Source organism: Melozone crissalis, unplaced genomic scaffold, assembly GCF_028551555.1.
Source record: "Melozone crissalis strain CALT ecotype California unplaced genomic scaffold, PUWL_Pcris_2 ptg000019l_1, whole genome shotgun sequence".
Classification (NCBI taxonomy): Eukaryota; Metazoa; Chordata; class Aves; order Passeriformes; family Passerellidae; genus Melozone; species Melozone crissalis.
The window spans coordinates 21216301-21241230 of record NW_026535797.1 but is presented as its reverse complement, the minus strand read 5'-3'; the positions used below and the strand labels follow the sequence as shown (position 1 = coordinate 21241230).

The following is a 24930-nucleotide window of genomic DNA, read 5'->3' as shown; positions in this document are numbered from 1 at the left end:
GAATTTTACAACGACCACACCATGACTATGGTAGGAATTCAAACAAGTTAAGAATGCTCAGCTATAAAGTTTAAGAAAAAAACCCCAAACAAACCAACAAGAAGACACAAGCTTCTACCTCCAAACCTTTGAAACTTAGCACAGGAGCACCACATAAAAGGTCAAAGTGCTGACTTCACCACAGTGACCCAAAGGTACTGTCTGTACTGCCCAGCCTCTCTCATCCCCAGAAGTCAGTCATTTTTTTCATGCCTGGTCTACTGACAATTTGAGACACACTGGTACTTTTTCCAGAAGTTTAAGGATAGAACTGATTTCTCTCTCTCTCTCAGTCACCAGTGATACAATAACAACACTCACCAGAAATCCCAGTTCACTGATACTCAAGATCTGGTAGACATAGAAAAAACCCAAAACTATTACAGGCTAAGGAACAGTCATCAAAAAAAAATCAAATCCTATACATTAGAGAATCAAGCCTCAGTCTAGATGCTCAAGTTTAACCTCAAAACCAAAGTCACAAAACCAATCCCAAAGAAACAGCTTAGTACTCTAACAGTTCAAGAAAACTGAAGATGATTTAACAGGCTTCAAAGCAAATAACAAGAAAATAAAAATAAAAAGTAAACCTCAGAGAGGACAGTAGATGCATCATCTATCAAATTCCTCCTCCCTTCTGTCAAAACTCAAACCACTTTCTCTCACTTATGTCAAGAGTCAGAGGTGGCAGCTCCCCAACAATGCTGCTTATATCACTCACTACCCAGGTGGTGCAAAAGCACAACTATTCCATGTCTTTCTTTTGCTACTCCCAACAATTTTTTCTATGTTCTATTGCTATTTAATATCTGTGAACTTTGTTTTACTTAATTGATTTTTCAAGCAGCAATTACTCTGACATCTTAGTATTGCAACTGAATTTAAAAATAGAAATTAGACCTAAAAATCCTGCAGTGATGTTAAAGTCTCTATTAAAACAGTTTGTGCTAAGCCTAAATGCAGAACTTGAACTGCAAAAAGAGGAGCAACCAACTATTACTACTCCAAATTCATTTCCTGAAGAGCCAACTTTTTATAAAATCTTAACTGTATGAAGACATCCCTAAGCTAACAAACAAGCATTATTAACAGCAAGTACATGCATTCCAGTCCAATCCTGACTTCTGTCTTTTCTTTAAATCCAACATTAGTGGTTATTCTTTTCCCAGAACAGTGTAAACGCTTCCACCATGTCTTCACTTATTTATTCTTCCAATAAGATAAAAGCTTCAAATGCATTAACAGCTATGAGCTCAGCAGCAGCAGCCCCACATTTGCAAGGTTTAACAATGCCAATATAAGCATGCAGATAGCTTGTGGACTGCCCCAACAAGTCCTAGATCTAGAACTCATTTCAAGCTCCTATATGTGGAGCCATGATGAGCCAGACAATTAGCTGGCCTCAGAAGTAGCCATGCATTGCACAAGTATTTCAGGGCAGCTGTCACACTAGCTCTTGTCTGCTCCCACAGCCTGAGTTCACAGCAACTGAGACAGATAAGGCCTGCTCCTGGAACATTCTAGCTATTTTATTCTGTCCAAAAAGAATTCAGTTTATGTCCTCACAGATCACTCTGCAATGGCAAGTTAAGTGAAATAGGTGGGGACAGATGAAAAAATCAATTCAGAAGAAGAGGAAATCCAAACTAGACACTAATATCAAGGCACCTACACAACACGTTAGTTCAATCTGTCCAGACAGAACCCAGATTAGCTAAAGGTCTTTTCCTCAAAAGCTAATTCCCTGCTCTGTTTTTAGGATTATACATAACATCCATCTTCCCAGCTGGTATTCCTGCATGCAATTCCAGTGAGTCAGCTTAATTAAGCATCTTTCATTTATGTATTAACACTGACTGAGATAACCTACAGTCTACTTAAAAAGCAAAAAAAACCAGCCTTCCAAGTCTGATTTCCAGAGCTGTAGTAACCCATAGCATTATACTTTAGACAATCATGATACTTCCCCTCATCTCCCAAAACCAGCCATAATCTCACTTTTCCACTGCAAAGTCCACAGAGGAGGTAAGGTTATAGCAGTGTCTGCCCCCAAGGTAGAGTACTTGAGGCAAATTACTTCCACTCTATCAGCACCAGAAAGAATTAGGCTAACACTGCTTTGTATCCTTGAAGATCAAGCCTGTACAACCTTGTTCCAAACCCATATTTGCATGATGAGAGAGCAGGAAGAAAGAGCAAGTCCAAATGAATTCTTCATTCTGCTAGGAGAAATTGAAACATCAAGCACAATTTGGAAAGCAGTAAACATACACATCCTGGCTAACAGAAATGTGCATATTAACCTATAATACACTAAATACACTAATTTTATATTGTTTAGATAAACATTTAACACTTGCAAACAATTCTTCAAGATAAACACCAGTTGAAATCTGCACTTAATTCAATCAAATGTTCTTCATTAGGATCAAAGTTCATCCAATTCAACAAAGTTGTTTTAAATAACGCCAAGTACTCAGAGACAAGTCCTGATGTAATATGAGAAATATCCTTACTCTGTACCCTCTCATTGCATCTTTGGGTGTTTAATGCAAAATTTAACATCTGCATACGTCTTCTCCTACCTCAGTTTATTAAGGACTTAACAAGGAAAAATAATTCATATCATTAATTGTCAAGATGGTGCTTGCAGGATTGTCATTCCTTTATCCAACCAGCTTACCAATTTCAGCATGCTTCATCTTAGATCAGTTTGCATGCCTTAAAGTTCCAGACTGGTTTCATCTTGGTTAGCTTCTCTTTTACATTAAAAACCACTCTCCAACAGTCTACATTTTCTCCCTATCAAGGCTGTTGTCAAGTCTGGGACAACATCCCTAACGCTGAAGTTTTTAAGGCACAAGAGGCAAGCTGTTCCTGGGAGAACGCCAAGATTTCCACCCTCCTCCTTTACTTGTGCACGTGTCTGCACACAGTGAAAGACAGAGCTCCCCCAGACAGGACCAGTCACAGCACAGCTGAAACAGGACAACTCCAGCAATTCCATCTTTCAGAAATAGTGGAACAACAAGGTAACAAATGAAAACCAGCTTACAGATTTAACACATCTGCTATATGGATAACAGATGAAGAAGAAAACAGGATGTATTATTTTAAAAAAGAAAACAGAGGAGCATTATAAGAGGCCAGTTTTCACTCTCCTTAAAATGCATCTATTAAGGATTCTTACTTTTGCAAGGCAGAGTGTTAGAATAGCATCCCAAGATGCAAGAGGTGACACAGGGCACTCATGTGTAACCCTGAGTTCTAACTTCTTTTATATAAGAGGTTGGAAAAATTATGGTTGGGAAAGAAAAGTCGAAATAAATAGATAACTGGAAAAAAGTTGGAGAAGGGACTTCCAATAATCAGTGAAGATTTCTGACTTTACACTACAAAGATGCTGGATCCTGTTCAGATGGTATCTTTAAAGAATTGTCTTTATTTATCAAATGAAGCTGGATGCTCTCAGACAATATCTGTTTTACAAAATCTATCACAACTACTGTACATTAAAAATTTTAAAAAAGACATGTTACTACTGAATCTTGATGTTGAACACCCTATCTATATTCACAGTCACACTGACTAAAACATGAGTTTGTGATGTGTTACTTCATTACACTCAGAAAACTAATCTCTAGTAATAAGAATTTAAGTGAGGCAGACCTATGACACACTGAACATGAGAACTCCATGTGGGAATGTACCTTGGATTTCATGTTCCTTCAAACAAGGGATCATTCTGTTTCACTATTTCATACAGAAGCTGGACAGAACAGCAGCAGTAAGCAGCAGTCACATAATACAACATAATGACCCTCCCACAGGCAGACCAATAGTCAAGGAAAAAAACCTGAAAAACTGAGGTGCATCTGGAATCACATACCTAGCTACAGTGATTCAGAAATTTCATCCCAGTTTATTGACACTTTTTTGTATGGCTGATCATTTTTGAGCCTATAGTAAAAAAAGAAGAATTTGAGAAAACCTAGAGGGGTGAATAATGTGAGGTTTTTTCCCCACCGTTAAGTAACATTATTTTATAGTGACTTACAAAAAATGTGATATAAAGCATGATCAATAAAATAATAAAAGGCATTAATCAAATTCCTTTAATACCTCACAGAGACATGACATTGTCAAATAAATATCCACAGAAGACTTCCAGTTCTCAATTACAGGAACACAGATTCTTGCAGATATTTGATCTTGCAGATGATCTCAGTTTGTCCCAGGAGGAGGGACACAAAGAAGAATGCAAAGGTAATTTGCCCATTTTTTCTTTCTTAAACACATCAGTTTCAGGTATTCAAGAGATGAAGAAACAAAAATATATCACACTAAAAGTAGTCCATCCAGCTTACAGGTCCATGTACGTAGAATAAGATTATCATTGACCAAGATCATCACTTTCAAGCATTTTAAGTCCTTTTCACCACTAAGCAATTTTTTAAAACTTCAGCCAAGTGGAAATTAAAAAAAAAAAAAAGCAAAAAAAACCAAGATCTAACTTCCCATTTGCTTGTATCAAGTGGAAAGAGTTACATATTCTATTAAACTATTTAAACAAAATGAAGGGGATTTTCAACTATAATTATATCTCTTCTGAACCCTCGATGCAAGAGGAGTGGGTCCATTCTTCATATTTTTTGAGATAATGTCCTAGACAGACTTAGTCACTTACTTCACATCTCTTTTCAACCTCTACCACCACAATATCTACCTGCTTCAAGGAGTACAACCTTCAGCCCAACAGACACTCCAAGTACGAGATCAATACCACTTATCTCTGTCATAAAAAACTTTCACATGAAGCTCCAAAGTATGTTGGTCAACTCCTTGTAAACTCCTGCACTTCAGTTTCCAGCAGGGATTCTCTGCATCTTCTCTCAAACCCCTCCTGGCCCTAGGAGTCTCCACTGAGACCCAGCACTACTGCAGCATGTCCCTAAGCCTCTGAATTTCTTCCCAGACTTCTCTCAGAAATAATCTGTCAACACTTCAAGCCAGCTCCTCACAGTCTAATTCTATCCTGCCTTATCCCAACCCTGTTCTTGATCAGAGCTCCAGGAAGAAAATTTCCTTCTCTTTCAGAATTTAAGACACATTACCTCATATGATTATACACTTGCTGTTACCTCAAAAGTTTAAGTTGCCTTTGACTATGTCTGTGCTACATAGAGCTAACATCTACAACAGCAAGTAAAAGTAAACACAGTAAAAGAGCTGATGGGTTGCAACAGAAAGGAGAAAAGTTAACATAAATCATATGAAAAAATTGCATCAGAAAAAGAAGACTGAAATCTATGCCTGCTAAAATAGACACTTTGGGACAGGTTGTTTGTTTTTAAAAAGCAAATTTTTAAAAAGAAAGAAAAAAGCTAGCTACTCTCATATTTGAGAATTCAAGTAATAAAAGGAAAATTAAAACTCCAGGACAGATGCAGCATAAACAAACTAAGGTCTTTCAGGTGCAGACTGAGCAAGCACACAGCTTCTGATTTCAGCAATTAATGAACATATCCAAGGAGCAGCCTCTTAATATACCTGCTGAAAGTAAAATGCTTCTAATAAAGAAGCCTGGTTTCTTAACAATGCATACTGTATATTTGCTGTATCAACAGCCTTACTGCTCTGCCATGTTCTTGAAGTCCCTTCAAAGTACCGTCCCACCCTCATTCTTCTCCCCACCTCCTCCAGCCCAGCTGCCTGGCTGGTGGAAGGGGAGGACCCGCTGATTTGTGGTTCCCTGCACTGAGGTTTACATTGGCTGTTCCAGTCCATCAGGCCTCATCCTGCTGCAGGTAAAAAAGTCTGTGTTCCACCCCCCTTTCCCTACATGCAACTCCCTTCTTTATCAAGCCCCAAACTCACTGGAGACTTTCAGTAACTTCTTATCCTACACATTTTCTCTCCCCTGTCAAACATGGTTCTGATATTGCCCCCTGAGCTTAGGAGTTATTAGAGACAGACACAGAATAGCTCAATTGGTAAAAGAGACAGGCCATAAATACACAAGAAGATGTCTTGCCAAATCTCATAATTTCTTCTGAAGTCAAGACTGACAACAGCAATAGTTTTCTTAGGTTCTAGGGACTTCCTTTCCCTTCCTCTCCTCTCGCAGGGCTCTAAAAAATTTACCCCAATTGCTCCAGACAGATCAAAATATGTGAATGAAAATGGAAGGGAAAGAGAAAGCAAGCACCAAAAAAAAAAAAAAAGAAACACATTTTTAAGGCAGCTTATAAGAAAACTGGAGTATGTTTTCAATTGTTCATAGCATATTCAAAGATGAATTTCAAAAATTTATAAAGCCATTTTAACACTCAAATCTCTAGCTTATCAAACTGCAATCTTTAAAAGAAAGCACACCTTTTCAAGTAGTTATTTACTTCTTGAAATGCAAATTTTTAAGAAGAATTCATTTTCTCCACCCTCAAAAAAACATGAAGGGCTTTCAAAAGCTGATTTACCTTCTCATTTATACAAGGTAATGCAGTATATTTGCATAAAACAGTCAAAACTTTTTTTTTTGTAATGTAATAGGTAGCTAACTATGTAACCCCTGCCGTTTTAAAAGACAGTCCCCTCGTTAGGAAACCGTTCAAAGTGACAATTTCAGTAACTCAGCATCTCTTTCTGGATAATTAGATGTATTATGAATATGCAGATTTCACGCAGCTGATTGGCTTAAATGTATCCCATTCCTCAAGAACATCACCTTCCCTACAAACAACTGTATTAGCAAAGGCAGGCTGTCATCCAAACTTGTTTTAAACACTCATCTGCTAAGCTCAAATACAGATCACAGCAGACAGAATTACCTTTGCCCAGCCTTCATGAAGGTGCAGGATGACTATTTTACTACTGGTGATCTCTACAAATAGGACTTTGTTGTAGCAGATCCTCACAAAATCTTTCAGGGGGACAGGGGTGGAGATTTCATGCCATCCACATTATCACAGAAAATAAGTTAAATAACATAACAACAGCACCATCCAGTGGCAGTATTTTACCTTTGAGATATTCATCACTCATAACATTTAGCATGAAGCAACTTCAAAACAGGTAAGCAGGGTACTGCCACTTCGAATCACAGTTTTTTGAGCAGCCAGCATGCAGAGAATGCAGGGGTCTTGGTAGGAAATGCAGTACTAGCAAAGAGCTTGAAAAGAGCAAGTGCACATACAAATAACTGGGGAAAAAAATACTGAAAAAGCAACAGATATAACACTGTGCAAGTTATAAATATTGCAACATCTGTAATTCAAGTGTATTCTGATACTGAAACCTTCTAACATGTTCACTGAAAGTTGAAAATACTTTTACCTGAACTAGGCCGCTCCTTATTGCTTTTTAGGCAGAAAATTATTCAGTGTCTTCTCAGTATATACTTTAAAATTAAAGACCCAAACAAAAAGATAAACCTGGAAATTTCCACAAAAAAAAAAATTTGAACAATGGTACCCTGTGTATCTTACACCTGCTTGTCCCTCCCTCCAGTTTTTTTATTCATATTAATTTAAGATTTTCCCTCCTATTCACTTGCTTGATGTCCCATTTCCTCAGAAAAACAAGTATTTTATATTTTCAGTAGCAGAGTGGTAGGTAACCTTTACTCATGGTAAGCACCTGTGGCAGAGCCAAAGGAAACCACATAAAACAATAAAGGGGAAAAGGCTGTTACACAGTAATTGCCAACTGCAACAACCAAGCAACAGAAATAAAGAAAGTACTGGTTTTAAAGATATTTTCAGAGTGTTTTTCTCAGAGTAGACAGTAAATAAACAGTCACAAAGTTTAATAGTTCAGTGTCCAACCCTTGACACAGGCACATCCTTCCAGCTTAGGAAGGATTCCCACAAAATGTATCAACCAATAACACTGTGTATTTGGACAACTATGATGGAATGATCTTCCCTTCATTGTGAAGTGGGATATTCCCACTGCAAAGTTGTAACAAAGCTACTGTTTGTTTCTAAACATTCTCATAACTGCTGCTGGAATTCTAACCCAACATTTTTTTCTTAGAATTCAAGAAATCTGTGCAGGACTGTCAACAGATGGAAATTGGTAGGCTTATTCACTGATGCATGCAGACTGATATATCACTGTTGTTGAGTGCTAGAAGAGATCGCCTACTTTTAGAAAAGTTCTTAAAGTTAGTTCAAAAGCTTTCAACAAATCTGTGAGAAAATTTGTCACTAAAGTTTAAAATCACAGTGTTAGCTGCTGGAGTTGCATACTGTTTAAATACTCAATTTCAACTTAAAGCACCCAACACATTTTTGTGCTAATACTGAATTTCCCCAAATATTTTTTCCCATAGCAAAAGACTCTGATTCTGCCCTCCAATAGTCCAGTATTGGACCTGAATTACATTGAGGACAAGCAAGACAGGAGAACATATGTGTCTTCAGGGTGTTTTACACAGAGATTATAAATAAGAAATTGAAATTAAGTAATGCCATTATATTGCCACTGTCTGTAGCTCTCTTGCCACTCCCCTCACAACCAGAACCAGTGTCATCAGTTAAAGAGACAAGATCATGCCAGGACTGACATACTGGGTGCAGGGTGGTTCAGATGCTCAAGTGGCACAGGCAGTTTGTGTCCATCACCTCCCACACACCCCTGCACTCGCCTGTGTAAGGTCTGTGTGTTTCAGCTGCTCAGCAGAGACGCTGGCATCTGCAGCTGCAACTGCACCAGCTGACTCATGTGACCAGAAGGTAGCACTGAATCCCTTGCAGCAGCTGCACTCCATCTGTGATTGCTGGTTGGGGACAGAAGCTGCAGTGTGTGTCAGTTGCTGTTTCCACTTCTTGTAAACAAGGTCATCTGATCATACAGCCACAACAGCATCAGGGCAGGAGACCCCCTTCAGAATAAGCAGATGGCTCCATCCTTCAGGCACACAGCTCCTGAATGTGCAGCAAGTTTCCCATGCAATTTAGAGCCAGCTACATTCCCTGTTTGCTTTGGCCACAAATCCATAAAATTACAATCTTATCTGGTACAAAGCTTCAAGAACAAATCAATTTAGATGTCTGAGAGACAATTACATGAGACAATGATTATTGAACTATATAAGTATGTAGATCAGACAGTATTTCCTGGCAAGTCTTCAATACTATTCATGAGCAGGAGGAAAGCAAAACAAACATATCTCGCTGCAAATGCAAAACTGAACATCCATACCAAACACATATCCTTAAGACTGCTAAGCAGAGGCTTCCAGCTGTCCTGATTAAATCAGATGCTCAACTTTATGCAACCTCTTCCATCACACTACTAAAATGGCTAGATTCTCAATATTTTCCTCACACTGCAGGCTACTCTGCTCTATGTTTTTGCCTATCGGGGTGCATGGGTGTACAGAACCTTACCCTAGCCAAAATATATGTCCATGTTCTCTTTGCACACAGCCTTGTCCTATGCTGTCCTGGCTCCCCTGCTTAGAACCACTGCCTTTTTACCCCCATGGCAATTCCTGTGCATCCTGTAACCCATCCAACTCTCTCTTCACTGTTATGGGCAATAGCTCTCTGTTCCATCCTGCAAACAAACTTTTCAGTGGGAATGAAGGAGCCCACCATTACAAGTAATGTAGTAAGATTGCACTGTCTCCATATGACATCTTACTATTTCCAAAGACCCTTGGAGACAGCTAGACAAATATCTGCCAGGAATGACAAAGATGCATCTCTAGTTGGATTGGGGGATTGAAACTAAATGATCTCTTGAGGTCTCTTTCTACAATTCTATGAAAGGAAAGGCAATTAATGGGCAGCTACAAAATTATTTTCACACAAGCCATTTAATCTGCTCTGATAGATGACCACCTTTAAAATAGCAGAATTCACTATTCTGAGCACTAATTGGTACTCTTGGGGCTAAGCTTAACTCAGAAAAGACTGAATGGGCAATAGAGACTTATCTGTTCTCTCAGTTGCTAACAAACCCTACACTTTATTTTACATTTTATTTGTGGTGCTTACATCTCTAAATGAGGGTACTTTTTGAGTCAGATTAGCAAAGAGAGTGATACTGCATTAACTGCTTTGGAAATGGAACATCTGATGCAATTCTGCCATTTTTATAACAGGGTAAAAAGCAGGACATCAGTGGCCATTGTCTGGCAAGTCAATTCTTAAGAGCTTCACTAAAAGAAGACTTTAAGTGAGAAAATTGAAGTCCCAGCACAGGAAGAATTTATACCATGTTATTAATTGCACACAAATGTCACAACAATAAAGCTCATTACCTGATTATTTAGGAAAAATTCTGGAATTATATCCTAACTATGTCTCTTATGGAATTATGAAAAAACAATATGCAATAAATACACATACTTTATTGATGTAAACAGAGCAGGCAAACACAAGTGCCACCAATAAATAAGTTCTATTCTTAAAATCCTAAGAGTTCACAAAAGCCTCAGGCTACTCAAAAATCAAATGAAATGTGCCTGCATTTGGAAATTCAGTTTTAGTGTATTTTCTGTTACAGTAATTTTTTTGGTCACTAAAATGCAAAAAATATTGGAAGTTTAAATTCTCCATCTACTCTCAGGATCATAAAAAAAATTACTAAGAATTAAATAATGAACATTTTTATTCTCTTTGGCATTGACCATTGACTTTTAGATAATCATACCAGCAACACGTTAAAAACCAGAACAAAATCAAAACTGAGCTTAGAGAAGAGATGATTACACTCTTATTCCGGGTTTTGCAATTTCACTTAACCAGTTAACACAGCAATCTGAACATGAATGATGTTTGTGGTCTGAATGACACAAAAAGCCCTCCCAAGCCCCACCTCGCTCAGGTGTATCTCATCTCAAGCCCAAACTGCATGCACAGGAAATTTGCATTTCTTACCTCGACTGGTTTTAAGGAGCCTCAGTAAAGCAGTAAGCCCCCTCACCTCAGGCTTAGAAGTGTTTAAGCAAAAAGATAACGGTGCACTGTCAAGTCCTTTCAAGTGGTTAAAAGCTTTAGACATTTTACACCTTTCACAACAGGTTTCAAAGAGCTGCCAGCGAGGGGGCTGCTGCTCAAAGCACCCCCTCAGCTGGTGGCACTCCCAGCACTGACCGCACCCTTTGCCGGGGCTTTCCAACAGCGCCTCCACTTCAACAGCTTTGGTGGTATGTCATTAAAATCAGAACAAAATCAGAATTAAAACAGGATCTGCAACAGAAGTCTAGCTGAAGGATCTCCTTCACACACTGTATACATAAGGCAATAAAATTAACATAATTCCACAAAATGGTTGGGTGAGCATTAGCTTTTATTCTGACTCTGGTGCTATGTCTAGAGGACTGCAAGTAGAATACATGTAAGAAATACAATAAGAGAATAGAATAAAAATCCCATGTTAAATTCTCACTCTTTGTTTCAGAATATGCAGTTTTTGCTGTGTAACTTGCAGCTTTAAGTTAAATAATTACTCTGACACCTCAAAACCATCCCACAGCCATCTTTAATACATTCTCTTTCTAAAAGACACTAAGACAAAGTATCTTCTAGGGTATTAAAAGGTCCAATTAATAATTTCTAAATTTTAGGAAAATCTCACGTTTAGTGCTACATTGCATAACAAAAATTAATACTCTCAAGACATATCTTGTCCAATGCTAAACTATGCAGTAAAGATGCAGAAACCATAGCTACCTTAGCTAAAAAGCAGCAATCCCAGGAGATTTTGCATGTTCTGTAGCACAAGACTGCATCTTAGTCTAAAAAGAGTGCACCCCATCCTCTATTGGAAATAAAGCACTACAGTGACAGAAACATGCAGCAGTATGGAAAAAAAAAATCATTCTGCATATTAAAAACTCAGTCTTCAAATACATCTGTCACTGCACACAGTCCCATCACTACTGCATTAGCACCACACTTCATCAATACCAGGAGTCAGTGCTGTGGAAACATTAACACCATTTTTTAACAAGTTGTATAAATAAGAAAAGTGCCAAGAGAAATCATGAGGGAAGTCATCTTCTGGACAGTCATGTCTTAGTGACTGCCCAAACTGCATTTACTGGAAATGAGCCCCAGGAGGACAGGAGGGTGCTGTCTGTGCAGCCTTTGCTCTGCACGGGGTGAGAGGCAAGCTGAAGTGCTTTACAAGAGTTCAGATCACTTGAGCCTTCCAAGTCTGAGAGTTCCGTTCAGGGCTGTGGGTTCTCTGCTCAGTTTGTGCAGGAGGGTGAGCTTAGGAACAGGCAGCAAAAGGAAAAATGTTATTTCCTTGCTTTAAAACATGTATGTCTAGTACACACTGAGGAACAGTAATCACTGTCAGGAATACTATCAAAAAGAAAACTGGCCTCATTAGCTTACTACACAGAGGAACCAAATAGGTGGTCCATGTCAGTCCACCTACTCGTGCACAAACTGTCAAAGTAAGAAATCACTACAAGAGATCAATTTAATTCAATAACCAGTACTATGAGGGTTCCTGTAAGCAATTAAATTTGAGCTGGAATATTAGAAAACATCTTTCCCTTGAAGGATCTTTTGAGATCTCTTCTGTACCAACTATGATAAGGCAGTGGTAATCAAAGAAGATGACACAAGAAAACTGCTACTGAAGGTAAGAGAAGAAAAATTAATATATGTGAATTAGAGCAAGACTACAGAAGAACAGTGAATCTGACATTAGGAACCTTTAACAAATAAAGATTCAATCCTTTAGCAGCAGTTTTTACACCTTGTATGTCACATATATAAAATATTTTGGATTCTCCTTTGACTTTCATAACCATCCTTCTCTTTCCCCTGCAGCACTCGTCCTTCCCACTACCATGGAAGTGTTGTATCCCACAACAGCCTCAGATAAGCATTTCAGGCTACAAAACCAACTCCCTGGAGGAGCATAAGCCTTGCTCTTAACTGCCAGCCATAGCTGTTATCAGAAGTTTTCTTCTATTTTACATCAAATAAGCACTCTGCCATACAAGAATGAATTGACACTGATTTCCAGGAGCCATTTAACAATAGAGACAATTCTAATAGAGCCTTTAAAGCCACATAGCAAAGTTGGGCTTCAATGTACTATAGACACAAAGGAACATGAACAGAGGCAGGAGGCTCAATTAAAACAATGTACTGATACGCACATACAGTTTTAAAATACTGATGCAAACTGCTTACCACCCTGAACAAGTATTGTGCAGATTACTTATTTAACATCTCCAACAGCAGGATGCAAAATGAAATTATATACTAAAACTAACTTGAAATTTTTTATTTTAAATTTAAGCATATGTAAAGACTGCTCCATGAAAAAAGTTAAAAGTATTTCTGCTATAACTTGGTACCTTAACTTCTAGAAATTTTATGCAGGACTGCCTGTGACCAAGAATTTCATGAGCTGATTTCTATACTGCTTATTTGCATTGGTGCTGTAATTCAAAATAATTGCATAAATGGTGGACATCCAGAAAAAGGAAGGAAAAAACACAGAGGGAGTAATCTGTCATAGAAATTCTGTAGCTAACCATAAATCATTCCTTTTCCACATCTGACTCAAGCTTTTATGTGCGTACACAGAAGTGACAAAACAATTCTGGAGAAATCAAACTGCAATTTAAAGTAGTTTCTACAGAGGGAGCCAACAACTCAATGAACTGGATGAAGAAAACATTCCAGATCAGTACAGAGTTCTTCCCATCCATCAAGATCATTCCTTACAAGTTTCTCAAATATAGACAGCACATCATGCAGATTCTTACCCCACAGAATCCCTAAGTATTTAATGGAAGTTTAATTAAAGAAGTGCTTAATTACATGTCATGGAACAATCAGAATCAATATATACAGAATTTTATTTGCTTTGGGAAAAAGTGGCAGCTTAAGAGACTAGTCATTCTAAATTACTCTTTATTCATTAAAAGGAGAAATTTAAGAGTTTTCCTCTAAAAACTCAAATATTTGATTTTGTAAAAGCAAGTATCAGTTGCACAGTAGTAGTGACTTTTACTGAAGTTTTCAGACAAAACTCTCCAGCTCGAAACAGGACAATATGATATTTGATTTTTTAAAAAATGAGGAAGGAATCTAAAATAAAGTCGTGTAAAGGTGGGAGCTGGCAGGTTTTTTCATTAATCTGAGCACCTTGTTATAACTGCCATAACAGTGTTCCACATTAATTCATTGCCAAATCATATTTCATAATATATATTAATCTACTCAAATGTAATTATAAGTGAAGCATATTATATGGAGTAACTCAACAGCTGTGACAGATTCATATATCACCTCATCCATACAAATCACATATATGTCAGCATATATGAGAAGGCCAACAAAAGACTTAAAGCTTCATACTTCTGATATTTTACTCTCTCTTCCCCCTGCTTCCACAAACAACTTGCTACCCTCTTTTTTGTCTTTAGGGGGGAAAGAGGATGGATAAAACCCAAAGGTATTTTAGAGACAGGACAAATCCTGAGCCCCGCACGGGGAAGGATTTCTGCGAGCGCTACCGCAGACAAAGCGCGCCCTCTGGTGGCACAGAGCGCTCGGCTGTTTCCCCGAGCGTTAGCGGGACAGCGGCATCCCGCTGGTGAGCCAGAATTCACGGCTGCTCCCTGCAAGCTGAACTTCCCGTGACACACGGCTGCACTCTCACTGTGCTTGGTCGAGTCCCATAGATTTGCACTGAAATACTGTGATAGACAGTCACCAACACGGGGTAACCCCCCCGCCCCCAAATACAAGGAAACTGCTCTCAACATTCCTGTGACATGGTTCTAATCTCTTTGAGATCCTTGAGCTCTCTCACATACCCAGGCTACTTCTAAACCCCTACTGTAGATTTCTCTACTCTTCCCAAGCAATAGAGGCCCCCTGTAATCCCCAAACATCCCTATTATGACTCCAAGATTGACCCTTCCACTTAAATATCTATATATTGCCTAAGCAAAACCAGAAAATACGCACACACCACCTCCTGCCAGATGTTACAGGTAAATCAAAACTCCATCAGTCACCCAAACAGCTGTGCTCAAATTTAAGAGACCCTCTCTCCCTTGTTCAGCTTCACTATGAAAAATAGCAAGTATGCAGGTAAGAATGAAATCCCTCTCAGCTAAACAAATCCCCCTCAGCCAAATTTCAGCAGAGCAACACATCTGCTCTCTCCCTTCTGACCAATACATCAAAAATGGACTGAAGAGAAAGAAAGCTGCTATTTATCTTCTTCCACTTCATGGTCTTCATCTTCGAAAAATAAAGCTTAAAAAATGAGAAACACAATGTGGATTCCATATTTCTTACTCTCTCCTTCAACTAACCTTCCAAAGTGTCCCATCACAGCCAAAACTGCTTAAGCAAAAGTTTATAAAACTGTTCAACAAGGAGTCAGTCAAAGCTGCACTAAAATAAGTGTTCTGAAGCATTGCTTACAGACTCAGTGGTACTACTGAACTCCAAACAATGTTTTTAAAACTCACAGTGACTGTATTTCAGTCACCTGTATTCATACAAGTTAGTCGAGCTTCCAAAATTTGGCTTACAGCCCCTAGTTTAGTAAAAGAAAATATTAATAAGAAATCCCAACTCCTCTGTCAACACTTACTCTACACAGTGAAGCTGAACTCTGTATTAAAGTATTCCTACTTTAATATCAAACAACTTCCATCACACCCCATCACTGGCTGCACCTAGCCTAAATTTATTCTCCTAAAAAACTTTTGATGTGGAACCATAGTAAAACCAAAAAAAAATCAGCCTAGGCAACAGCATACACAAGTCTATACTTGCTAATATGACCTTCAGTTAAAGCCAATCAGGCCAATTCTGAGAATTAAAAATAGAAACTCCTGTAAAAGGACTATATAAAGGGTCAGGAAAAATATTTTTGTCTCAGAGTTTATATTTTTTTATTGTTCTGAGAAGGAGAAAAAAATATACACAACATTAAGGCCTCACCTTATTACGTCCGAGTTTCCCTAGCAGTCCTGCAGAACTCAGAGCTGAGGGGGATTAGCTGGGTTAGGGAAGGTGGGAAACATCTGCAGAACAACCCTTGAGCCACAAATGCTCAATACTTCCCTTGTAAAACACCAATGCAAACAGAAGACACCACCTTTGTTATTCCCTCTGCAGAACAGCAGACTCCTCACTGAAAACAAGTGTGTTGCTCATCTGGTTCCCTACAACATGGGCATGGCTTGGCTTGATCACCAGTGCTGATGGCTCTAACTAATCTGCTCATTTTAATGGAAACGGGTTGAGCTGTGGGACAGTACTTTGCACCCTTCATAAGGTATATTCAGAAATTGATTGGGGTGGGGCAGGAGTAGATATTTCCAGCTAAATTCTGAAAAGAATGCATATATGCCCAAATTTAACAGCTTTAGTGCAAATAGATTGCTGTTAAACAAAAGAAGTGTACACAAAAAGAAAAGACACATTTAGAAGGCTGCTACAGTTGAAGTGCATTGAAAGCAGGGGGGGAAAAAGGTGATCTTTCATACCTTAGTGCTTAAAATAGAAGTTAAGCATGATGCCATGCCTGTAAACCAATGCCACTCTTAGTGGCTGTACTTCTCTCTCCAGATAACTAAGACTCAAGGACTAAAGGATCAAGCCAAGTCAGGGTAGCAGGCTCAGTTACCTTTGGAGGTAAGGAATTCATTACTGAACAAAATTTACATTTTTATCAACAACAGCTATACTGAAGTATCTCTGAGAAACTGAAGGACATTTGACAGTCAGATAAATCACCATGATGGATTTTGGATGAAGAATGCCAAAAGAAGTCTTCTTTACTACTAAGGAAGCAAATATAAAATCTTCTGACATTTCAAAGACTGAAAGATAAATTATTTTAAGTAGGAGGATTTTGGAACTGAACAGTAATATGTAGAAACTAACTTTGTATTTGACTTTAAAACATTACAATAGGGTCAGGAGAATACCTTAATTATAAGGGCACTGTACTAAGAATAAGTTTATAATCACTTCAGCAATAGTTACCCTAGCAGTAAGTTCTTTTTCATGTTTCTTAGAACTGGCATTTCTTTAAAATATGAAAGTCTATTTAACATCAGAAAAGGTTAATTAAATACCTAACAACTCATCTATAAGTTAAATCAGAGACTTTAGCTTGCAGGACTGAAAGTGCTCTGAAGTTCAACAATGTGCAGTCTGTGGTGGTCACATGGGCCAAGGAGAAGAGTACACAGCATTAGAAATGTTCCAAAGGTCTCTCCTGAAAACAACGTGACACTGACCTCCAGGAGTTTTTTTCCCTGGTCAAGTATCCAGTGACATTCAAGATGACAAGATCAGTGGCAAAAGCATGTTCAACCTCTTTCATTATACCTACCAACATATAAATAATCTCAGGAGCTAATGCAGTGTGTACAACAAAACACTAAAGAAGGGTTTCTGTTGCAGCTGATCCATGTAAAACTTGAGTTTTACTGAACTTTCTGTATTAAACAAAATTTAATAAAAAACTACTTGAATAAAATTAGTTCAGTCCTCCATTTAAGAAGTGACTATGCTGTAAATATATCAATAGTAAGCATGCAATTAACTAATATGCAATATACCTATAATAAAAAGCTAAAAGAGAAGTACTTTAAATGAAATATCTCACATCAAAAGGCTCAGTTTAATCAGTATCTATTGAACAAATAAAGCTTGTGTACACAGTACAACTTGTACTGTCCAAAATACAGAGCTGCATGTAATTTACCTTGTGTTTAACCCCTCTGCATTTTTTCTGCAGTACTTTTAACACTGTAGCTCATGGCATCCAAAATGGGTTAATGAGTTAATCAAAGCTATGCTGTCCATAAGTGTTCTACCACTAGAGAGTGTGCTCTGTATAAAACCAATCTTATCATTTATCAAAGGAAACTCATGTTGCCTGTCTCTTGCCTGGAGCTCAAGCAGTTTTAATGTCACAGGTACATTACCATGATGTACTAACTCAAGTTAAATGTCTTTTTCCATCCTCTGAAAGAACATGGAACATTTGGTTAGTAATTAAATCACTAAAGCTTTTGGAAAAAAAATCTTTTCCAGAGGAATTGAATCCTTGTTACCAGAATATATTTTTACTGTTTGAAATCTTTGACCTTTCTAAAAACATCCAAAATTTAATATGGGAAAACTTGACAGCTATAGATGTGAATTCATCTGAAACAGGTACATTACCTTACACGAGGATAAACTCCATAAGTCTTCTGGTGTATCATGAAATAATGCAAAATAATGCAAAACAATGCTAATGTAGTAATGGAAACAAACAGTTATGTGCAAGAGCCTAAAGTTTAAAATAGTAAGGAAAAAAAGGGATGTTATTTTTATATCTAAGCGTGTAGATGAACACAAAATGGACCAAATTCCCCAGTATCTCTATCCTGAAAGAGAGAAATGTGAAAGTAATCCTAGAAATCTGTAGCTAATTTAGAAATGAACGTAGGCATTTAGGATGAACATTTACATGATGCATTTAAATTGCATTAGTACCACCTGCAGTTACAGAATTTTTAAAAGAAATTAATGAAAAAAGATTTTAAAATCTCTTGTCGTAACCATTAGTCTTCAGACAAGCTTTGCAAGTTACAGCAGACAATACTAAAGAGCAAAAGCTAACATTTTTGCTTCAGGTATTTTACAATAAGACATGTATATACATTAAAAAGTATACAAGTAACATGCATGTATATCATCACAAAAAAGCTTACAGTTCTTTGTGCTTCTCCTCTGCCAAAATTTGGTCATTTGGCTTCAGCCCATACCTTGGGGGGAAAAAAAGAAAGAAAAAAGCACAGAGCAGTTACTCACATGAGAATATGGCCATGAAATGAATTTTTACAGTTTCAAATTATTAAACTATGTGTTTGCTGATTCAGATACAGGTATTGCAAAGACAGCCACAAAATTTTCTAAAAACTTATAACATGTTTATCAAAGTAAACTTAGCATCACACAAAATTTTGCTTTATATGTTGGCTTCAAACTCCACTGGACACTTTGGCTGACACTATCTACCAAAAATCACTGCACTTCATACCATGAACCATACATTGATCTTATAATTTGAATCTGCCAAAACATGAAAGAGAAGATTACAGACAATAGAAACACTAAATGTGGCTGTAGTGTTTCTCCCTGTACCAAGTAAAACTATTGAAATAAATACCAAAATAATTCTGTAGAAAAAAAATATACTTTAACAACAGGCTATTTAGGGAAACTTCTGCAGTCCATACAAGCAACTTCTGGTAAAAGTGAGTGCTTGAGAGAAAGAAACTTTCTTTGCTAGCTTAACCTAATGGCTGATTTACCAGAATAGGTTGCCAACACTGCCTGATCAGAGGGAAAAGAATGCAGGCTGTGCCAGGACAGCCTACTGCCAGCCATGCTGCAGCCTGCACTGTCACTCACAGTGGCAAACCTTTAAGGGGTGACCTCACTTTTGTTCTGCATCAGAGTAAAATCTTCTGACACGTCAAAATGAATTGTTCTAGTATTCTGTGGGGTCAGAATACAGAAGTCAAGTGTCCATTAGACAACTCTGCAAGCAGCTATCTGCTCACACTGCTGAAGGTTCCCACTGTCCCTTTGTCCTCTGTGTTTGTTCCTTGCTGTAGACAACTGCAGAGCCATAAGTTCTTCCTCCTGAGGGAAGATTCTGGTCACCAACAGCTACACTCAATCTATCTTGCAAAATTATTTTTGTTTATAACAAATAGGCACAATATCCTTTCTCTATTCCTTACAGCATTTTCTGATGATGCTCTCTGAAACTCGTATTTTCAGCATCCATTTAAAATGCAATGCTGGACCAATGCTGGACAGCTTCTCAAACTCACTAGTGCTCACTGACTGACTGATTTTTATTGTTTACAAACACAGAGACTTCCCTGGGTTATTTGCTACAGTATCATGCTGAGTTGAATCCATTTATCCACTTTGCTGCTAAATCCTTGGTGTAGACACTCCTAATCAGGATACAGTGGTTCATCAATGTTCTCCTTCCAAGTGCAGGGCTCAAGTTTGACTCAGGGTAGGCAGGGGTTTCCTGTACACATTCAGGTCACTTGTTTCAATTCCCAATGCTCTTCATACTTTACCATCCTGTCAGTCTTTAAAGACACCGATTTTTACTCTTATGATCTTACATTTATTTCCAACTTAATGTTTTCTGTAATCAACAGTATCAGGCTCTTTTTCTTACACAAAAAAGGGTCTAGCCCAATACCAGTCTCTTCACAATGCTGCTACACCTCCCCAATATCTCCATTTGTCACATCTTAATATGAATCTCACTGATAGCAAATACTCATGTATCAGAGAAAACGCAGTGAGTTACACAGAAATTCTAAAAGGAACATCTTTCAGAAGTGAAAGGACACTGTCTCTTCTTATGAAACTTGCAATCTGACTTAAAATGAAATCAGGTCTATGTCCAAAGGATTTATCTGTCATAGATAGATACACTAATATACAGTCCATTTTGCAAATGGAGATCATTTTGTCCATTAACAAATATATCCACAGAAAGTCACAGACATCCTTCATTAAAAATTAAGCTGAATGCTTTTCCTCTACAAGTAGTCAGACTATTTCAGCTTCAACTGTATATAATTTTCTTTGCTGAGAAACAAAATCTATCTTTGAGCTTTTCAAAGCTTCCGGAATATTTGTTACTACACCTTTTTTTTTTTTTTTAACCACAATTTTACCCCCACAGTTATTTAGAGGAGAAAAACCTCAAACAAATAAAACCTGTCTTACTCAGCCTAGTAAGTCAGCTACTACAGAAATCATGAAACAGAAGAGGAATGTTGTTCAACAGAGGTGTGATTTTGGGCTGTGTAACTGACATACCTCAGAGGGGCTGGGAGGGACACAGTTGCTACCCCTAAGGTTTGCAGAATGCTTCCTTTGGTGAACCTCAGCTTACACAATCTTTTTCACCACCACCACCTATTTTTTTTACTGTGAAAACAGTTTTCTTAAAATATTCTTCCTTGATCCCTAAAGACATTGCTTTGATAGCAAGGTGTCAAAGAAAACTTCCCACTAAGGGAAATGCTTGTAGAGTTCAAATTTTTATGAGTACTTTATGCATTAAGACGTATATTTTATTTCATACACAGCTGCTGAACTATTTAATAAATTTAAATGTGCAACTAGCACAGTGAGCAGCTTACATAATATTTTCCCAACATGTGCTTCATAGGCAAGATCGGTAAACACCAGTTGGGTCTTCCTAACTAATGAAGGTTAGATTTGTCATAACTTCTCTAAGTAACATGTAGGAGCTAACAATACTAAGTGCAAAATTGAAGCCAAAGATAAGCAATCAAAAAACTTAAAATAAGGACATCTAAACCCTCTAAGCAACCAGAACAACCAATTGTGCACATATTATAGATGTAATTGCCTGATATTAAACTAGTGAGTAGAAGAGAGCCGTATATGCTGTGGAAGTAAGCAAAGAAGTGATCACAACTTCCTTCTTTTCTACTCTGAAATTCAAAGTTCAACACTTCCTAGAACACAATTATTATTCTTTCAACTATCCAGTAGCAAACTGTGATAGTTTCAAAATGTTAATAGCCTCTTCATCACTGCTTGAGGTCCGATTTTAAAAAAGGAGGCTTAAGAGTAAAACCATGCAGAAGGGTCTGGAGCCTGACTGTATAGGTGTCAGAACACGCTGCAGTGCCTTTCCAAAATGATACACTGAAGCCCTTGGATTTGTCCTTGACAAACATGTAATCTATGGGAAGAGCAGCCCGTGTTGCAGACACCCGAGAGAAAGGCAGCTGTGCATGAGGCTGGGCAGCACAGGGCCGGGCGGCAGCGCTGTCCCCATGCACAGCTGTGCCTGCACGGGGCTGCGCAGCTGCCGCTGCATCACCGGGACGGCTTCTGACAGCCCCGCTGCACTGGGCACGCTGCCAGTGCTGAGAGCTGCTTCTTCCCCAAACTCAGCTCCTCAGCAACTTTCTTAAGCCATAGCAGCCTGGTTTAACCTCTAGTGCCATTGTCACATGGCCACTCCAACACACCCTACTCTAACCAAAGCTGTGTCCCAGCTGCAGACACAATTGTAGTTGCTGTTAGCACCTACCATCCATCTCTAATGACACTTTAAATTCAAAGTTTCACAGTGCTATACAATAACTTTTCCAGTGTCAAGAGAATTCTTTCAGACAGTATTTTTTCTGACACTACAAAAAGACATGTTTACACATTTAACTTACCAGGACAAATGAGCAATCTCATGTGCCTGTATTTCATCAATAAACAAAGGCACAACTAATTATAAATTCATAGCTATAGAAATCTCAAATATTTTTCCTCTCCACAAGCCTGGAAATAAAGTAAGGGACCCAGACTAAAACATTATTGCAGGCATTCTGAGGACATGGTGTTGAGGAAATTTGCTCTAGGTACACCTAAATATACTCTGAAAAAAATGCCATGGCCACTTGGAAGAGGTCTATTCCAAGAGCTAGAAGTACAACTCTGACCATTTGGTTACAGTGGTAAAAAAGGTGCTATGTTCTTCACTTCTTCATGTACATTGAAGAACTTGCCCAGCAATTACCTGCAAGTTTTTTATCTCAATTTCTGCCAAAATGTATCATTTTTATTATATGCCTGTTTTTAATTTTTTCAGCATACCAGAACTTCCAAGTTCAACTTCTGTAATGTACTTTAATGATCCTTCTAAAATAGCAATCCCACAACTCCAGGATTTTTTATTTCCCAGCTTCTCATACAAGACAGAATGAAAATTCATGTACTTAGACAGTAGTGAGCATTTTTACACAAATATTTTTAATGCAATAAACAGCCATAAAGTACGGTTCCTTTCAGGCAGCATCCAATTTCACAAAGCCTTGACCAAATTAAAAAGAAAACACAGCCTGCATGAAATATGCACTGGTGATAAACTCCAAACATATAAAAAATTCAGATCTTCTCTATCAAAAACTTCCTGAAAAGATGGTAATATTCACCTGTCCAAAAGGCCAAAATGAAACTAGTGATGGGCAAACAGGTTTAAAAAAATGGCAATACATCTTCATAGCTTTAAAATTACGTCAACTTTCAAAGGTTTTTAGTTGAAACCACCAATCTAAACAAAAAATAAGTAATAATTGCACAAATATCAAAATGAAAATCAGCACACACACACACACATATATATATATATGCTGCTTGAACCAGAAAAGCCAAGATGAAATGTACACCAGGATGTATGAAAACCTGCATATGTATGACAGTAATATTGTGATCACTATGTTCAAGAGTACTTGTGAAGAACAAGATACTAGAGATAAAAGTATTTTTCTAAACATTAACCATCAATGTGAGTAGTGAGCAAAAAACCCCCTATATTTAAACCATGTCCATGACAGAAAGTTAGGACAGTAAAGCATTCCAGGAAGCCCAAAATCTGTATCTGCACAGACATTCCTCTGCTTTGGTTGATGTACAAATAAATACAAACTTCTTGCCTCAGTACATGGCTCTGACTAACCCTGCTCACCTTTAAATGCACTTAGGCTTTGCTATTCTATAAGCTTGTTGTATTTGACATGCTTTGCTGCACTTACTGCTTTAAGTATTCCCCAGATTAATTAAAAATTCAATACATGAAAGGGCAGATTTTCAACATGTTCTTTGAACTTTGCAGAAAAGTCATCAAAAAAAGGAACAGACTGTGATTTCTCCCTCAGACACCTGACACCCATTGGCTGCATTAACTGGACCAGACAAGTAGATTTTTTTTATACTAGGTTATGCTTCATCAATAAAAGAAGATCCTGTTAAGACAGAGCTCAGCAGAAGCATTTCTTCATAAATTTTCAAAGAAGTCATTAAGGAACCTTAAGGATTTCCCTATAGTCTTATTATATTTCAGATTAATTTAAAGAAGGTTGCATAAGAATGATTCAGCAATTGTGTTACTTCAACTTCCAAGTGATGTTAAGGCTACCTTCACTAGGCTAAAAAAAAAGGAACCACAGTCCTTTTGTTTCTTCTTTTTCATAATTATTAAACTTGTCAAAACTAGAACAAGGCATCTCTGGGACATTGCATTCACATGTCCTTTTTCAGAGTATATTGACTGATTTCTACGCAGTTCTCATATCCCACAAGATCATCAGCCTTGTGTGAACCTGCTACAATGGGGCATCCTCATGAGCATTCACAAGCCAATGTGCACAGCGAGCCCAGCTCACAAAATATTTCTAATGCCTCAGATTTATGGGGGATGGGTACAGAAGGTCAGCCTGTTTCTCAAGTTCCATCTGCAATTTATCAGACAGAATAAGTAATGCTGCCATAAGGGCTAACTCCATTTCTTCTGACTTGATCTATACAGAGATCAAAAAGCAGTAAGGAAACTGCTTTTCCTACAGTAATCAAATTGCACTTGAAGTATTTCTGCATTTTTGACAAGGCTACAGCTGCAAGGAAATTTCAGTTAAATTTAATGCAGCCTTGCTCTTCCCACTAGCCCAATAATCTTTCCCACGCACACAAATACAGTGTGAGTATCATGACTTGTACGTGTCTGGATCATTACTTTGAGCTTGCTAAACCAGATTCTAGGGCTGTGAATTTTCTAAATCCAGATAGAAACAAAAAAATCCACAACCCAGACCACACCTGGTATCTAAGTTTAGTAGCCCAATTCCTCATGGACCAGATGAAAGCAGCTAAACCAAACTGAAGTTTTCTGTAACTGGCAAAGGACCTTAGTCCAAATATGTAAGACATATTTTTTCCCTCCACTAAAAAAAAAGGACAGACCCAAACAGTAAAGGCCTTTGATTCATATTCTGAAAGTCTCACTGTCTTGCCTGACTTGCACTGTTTT

General features: G+C 37.9%; 1 protein-coding gene across 2 annotated transcripts in view; it reads right to left on the bottom strand.

The window, feature by feature from the left end:
- The window catches only part of ADK (adenosine kinase), a 265868-nt gene that overhangs the window by 212685 nt on the left and 28253 nt on the right, over nt 1-24930 (bottom strand). For both annotated transcript variants that reach the window (XM_054277423.1, XM_054277424.1), the window contains exon 3: nt 18764-18817. In XM_054277423.1, the coding sequence (XP_054133398.1) occupies nt 18764-18817 (54 nt within the window). The remainder of the gene's footprint in view (nt 1-18763; nt 18818-24930) is intronic.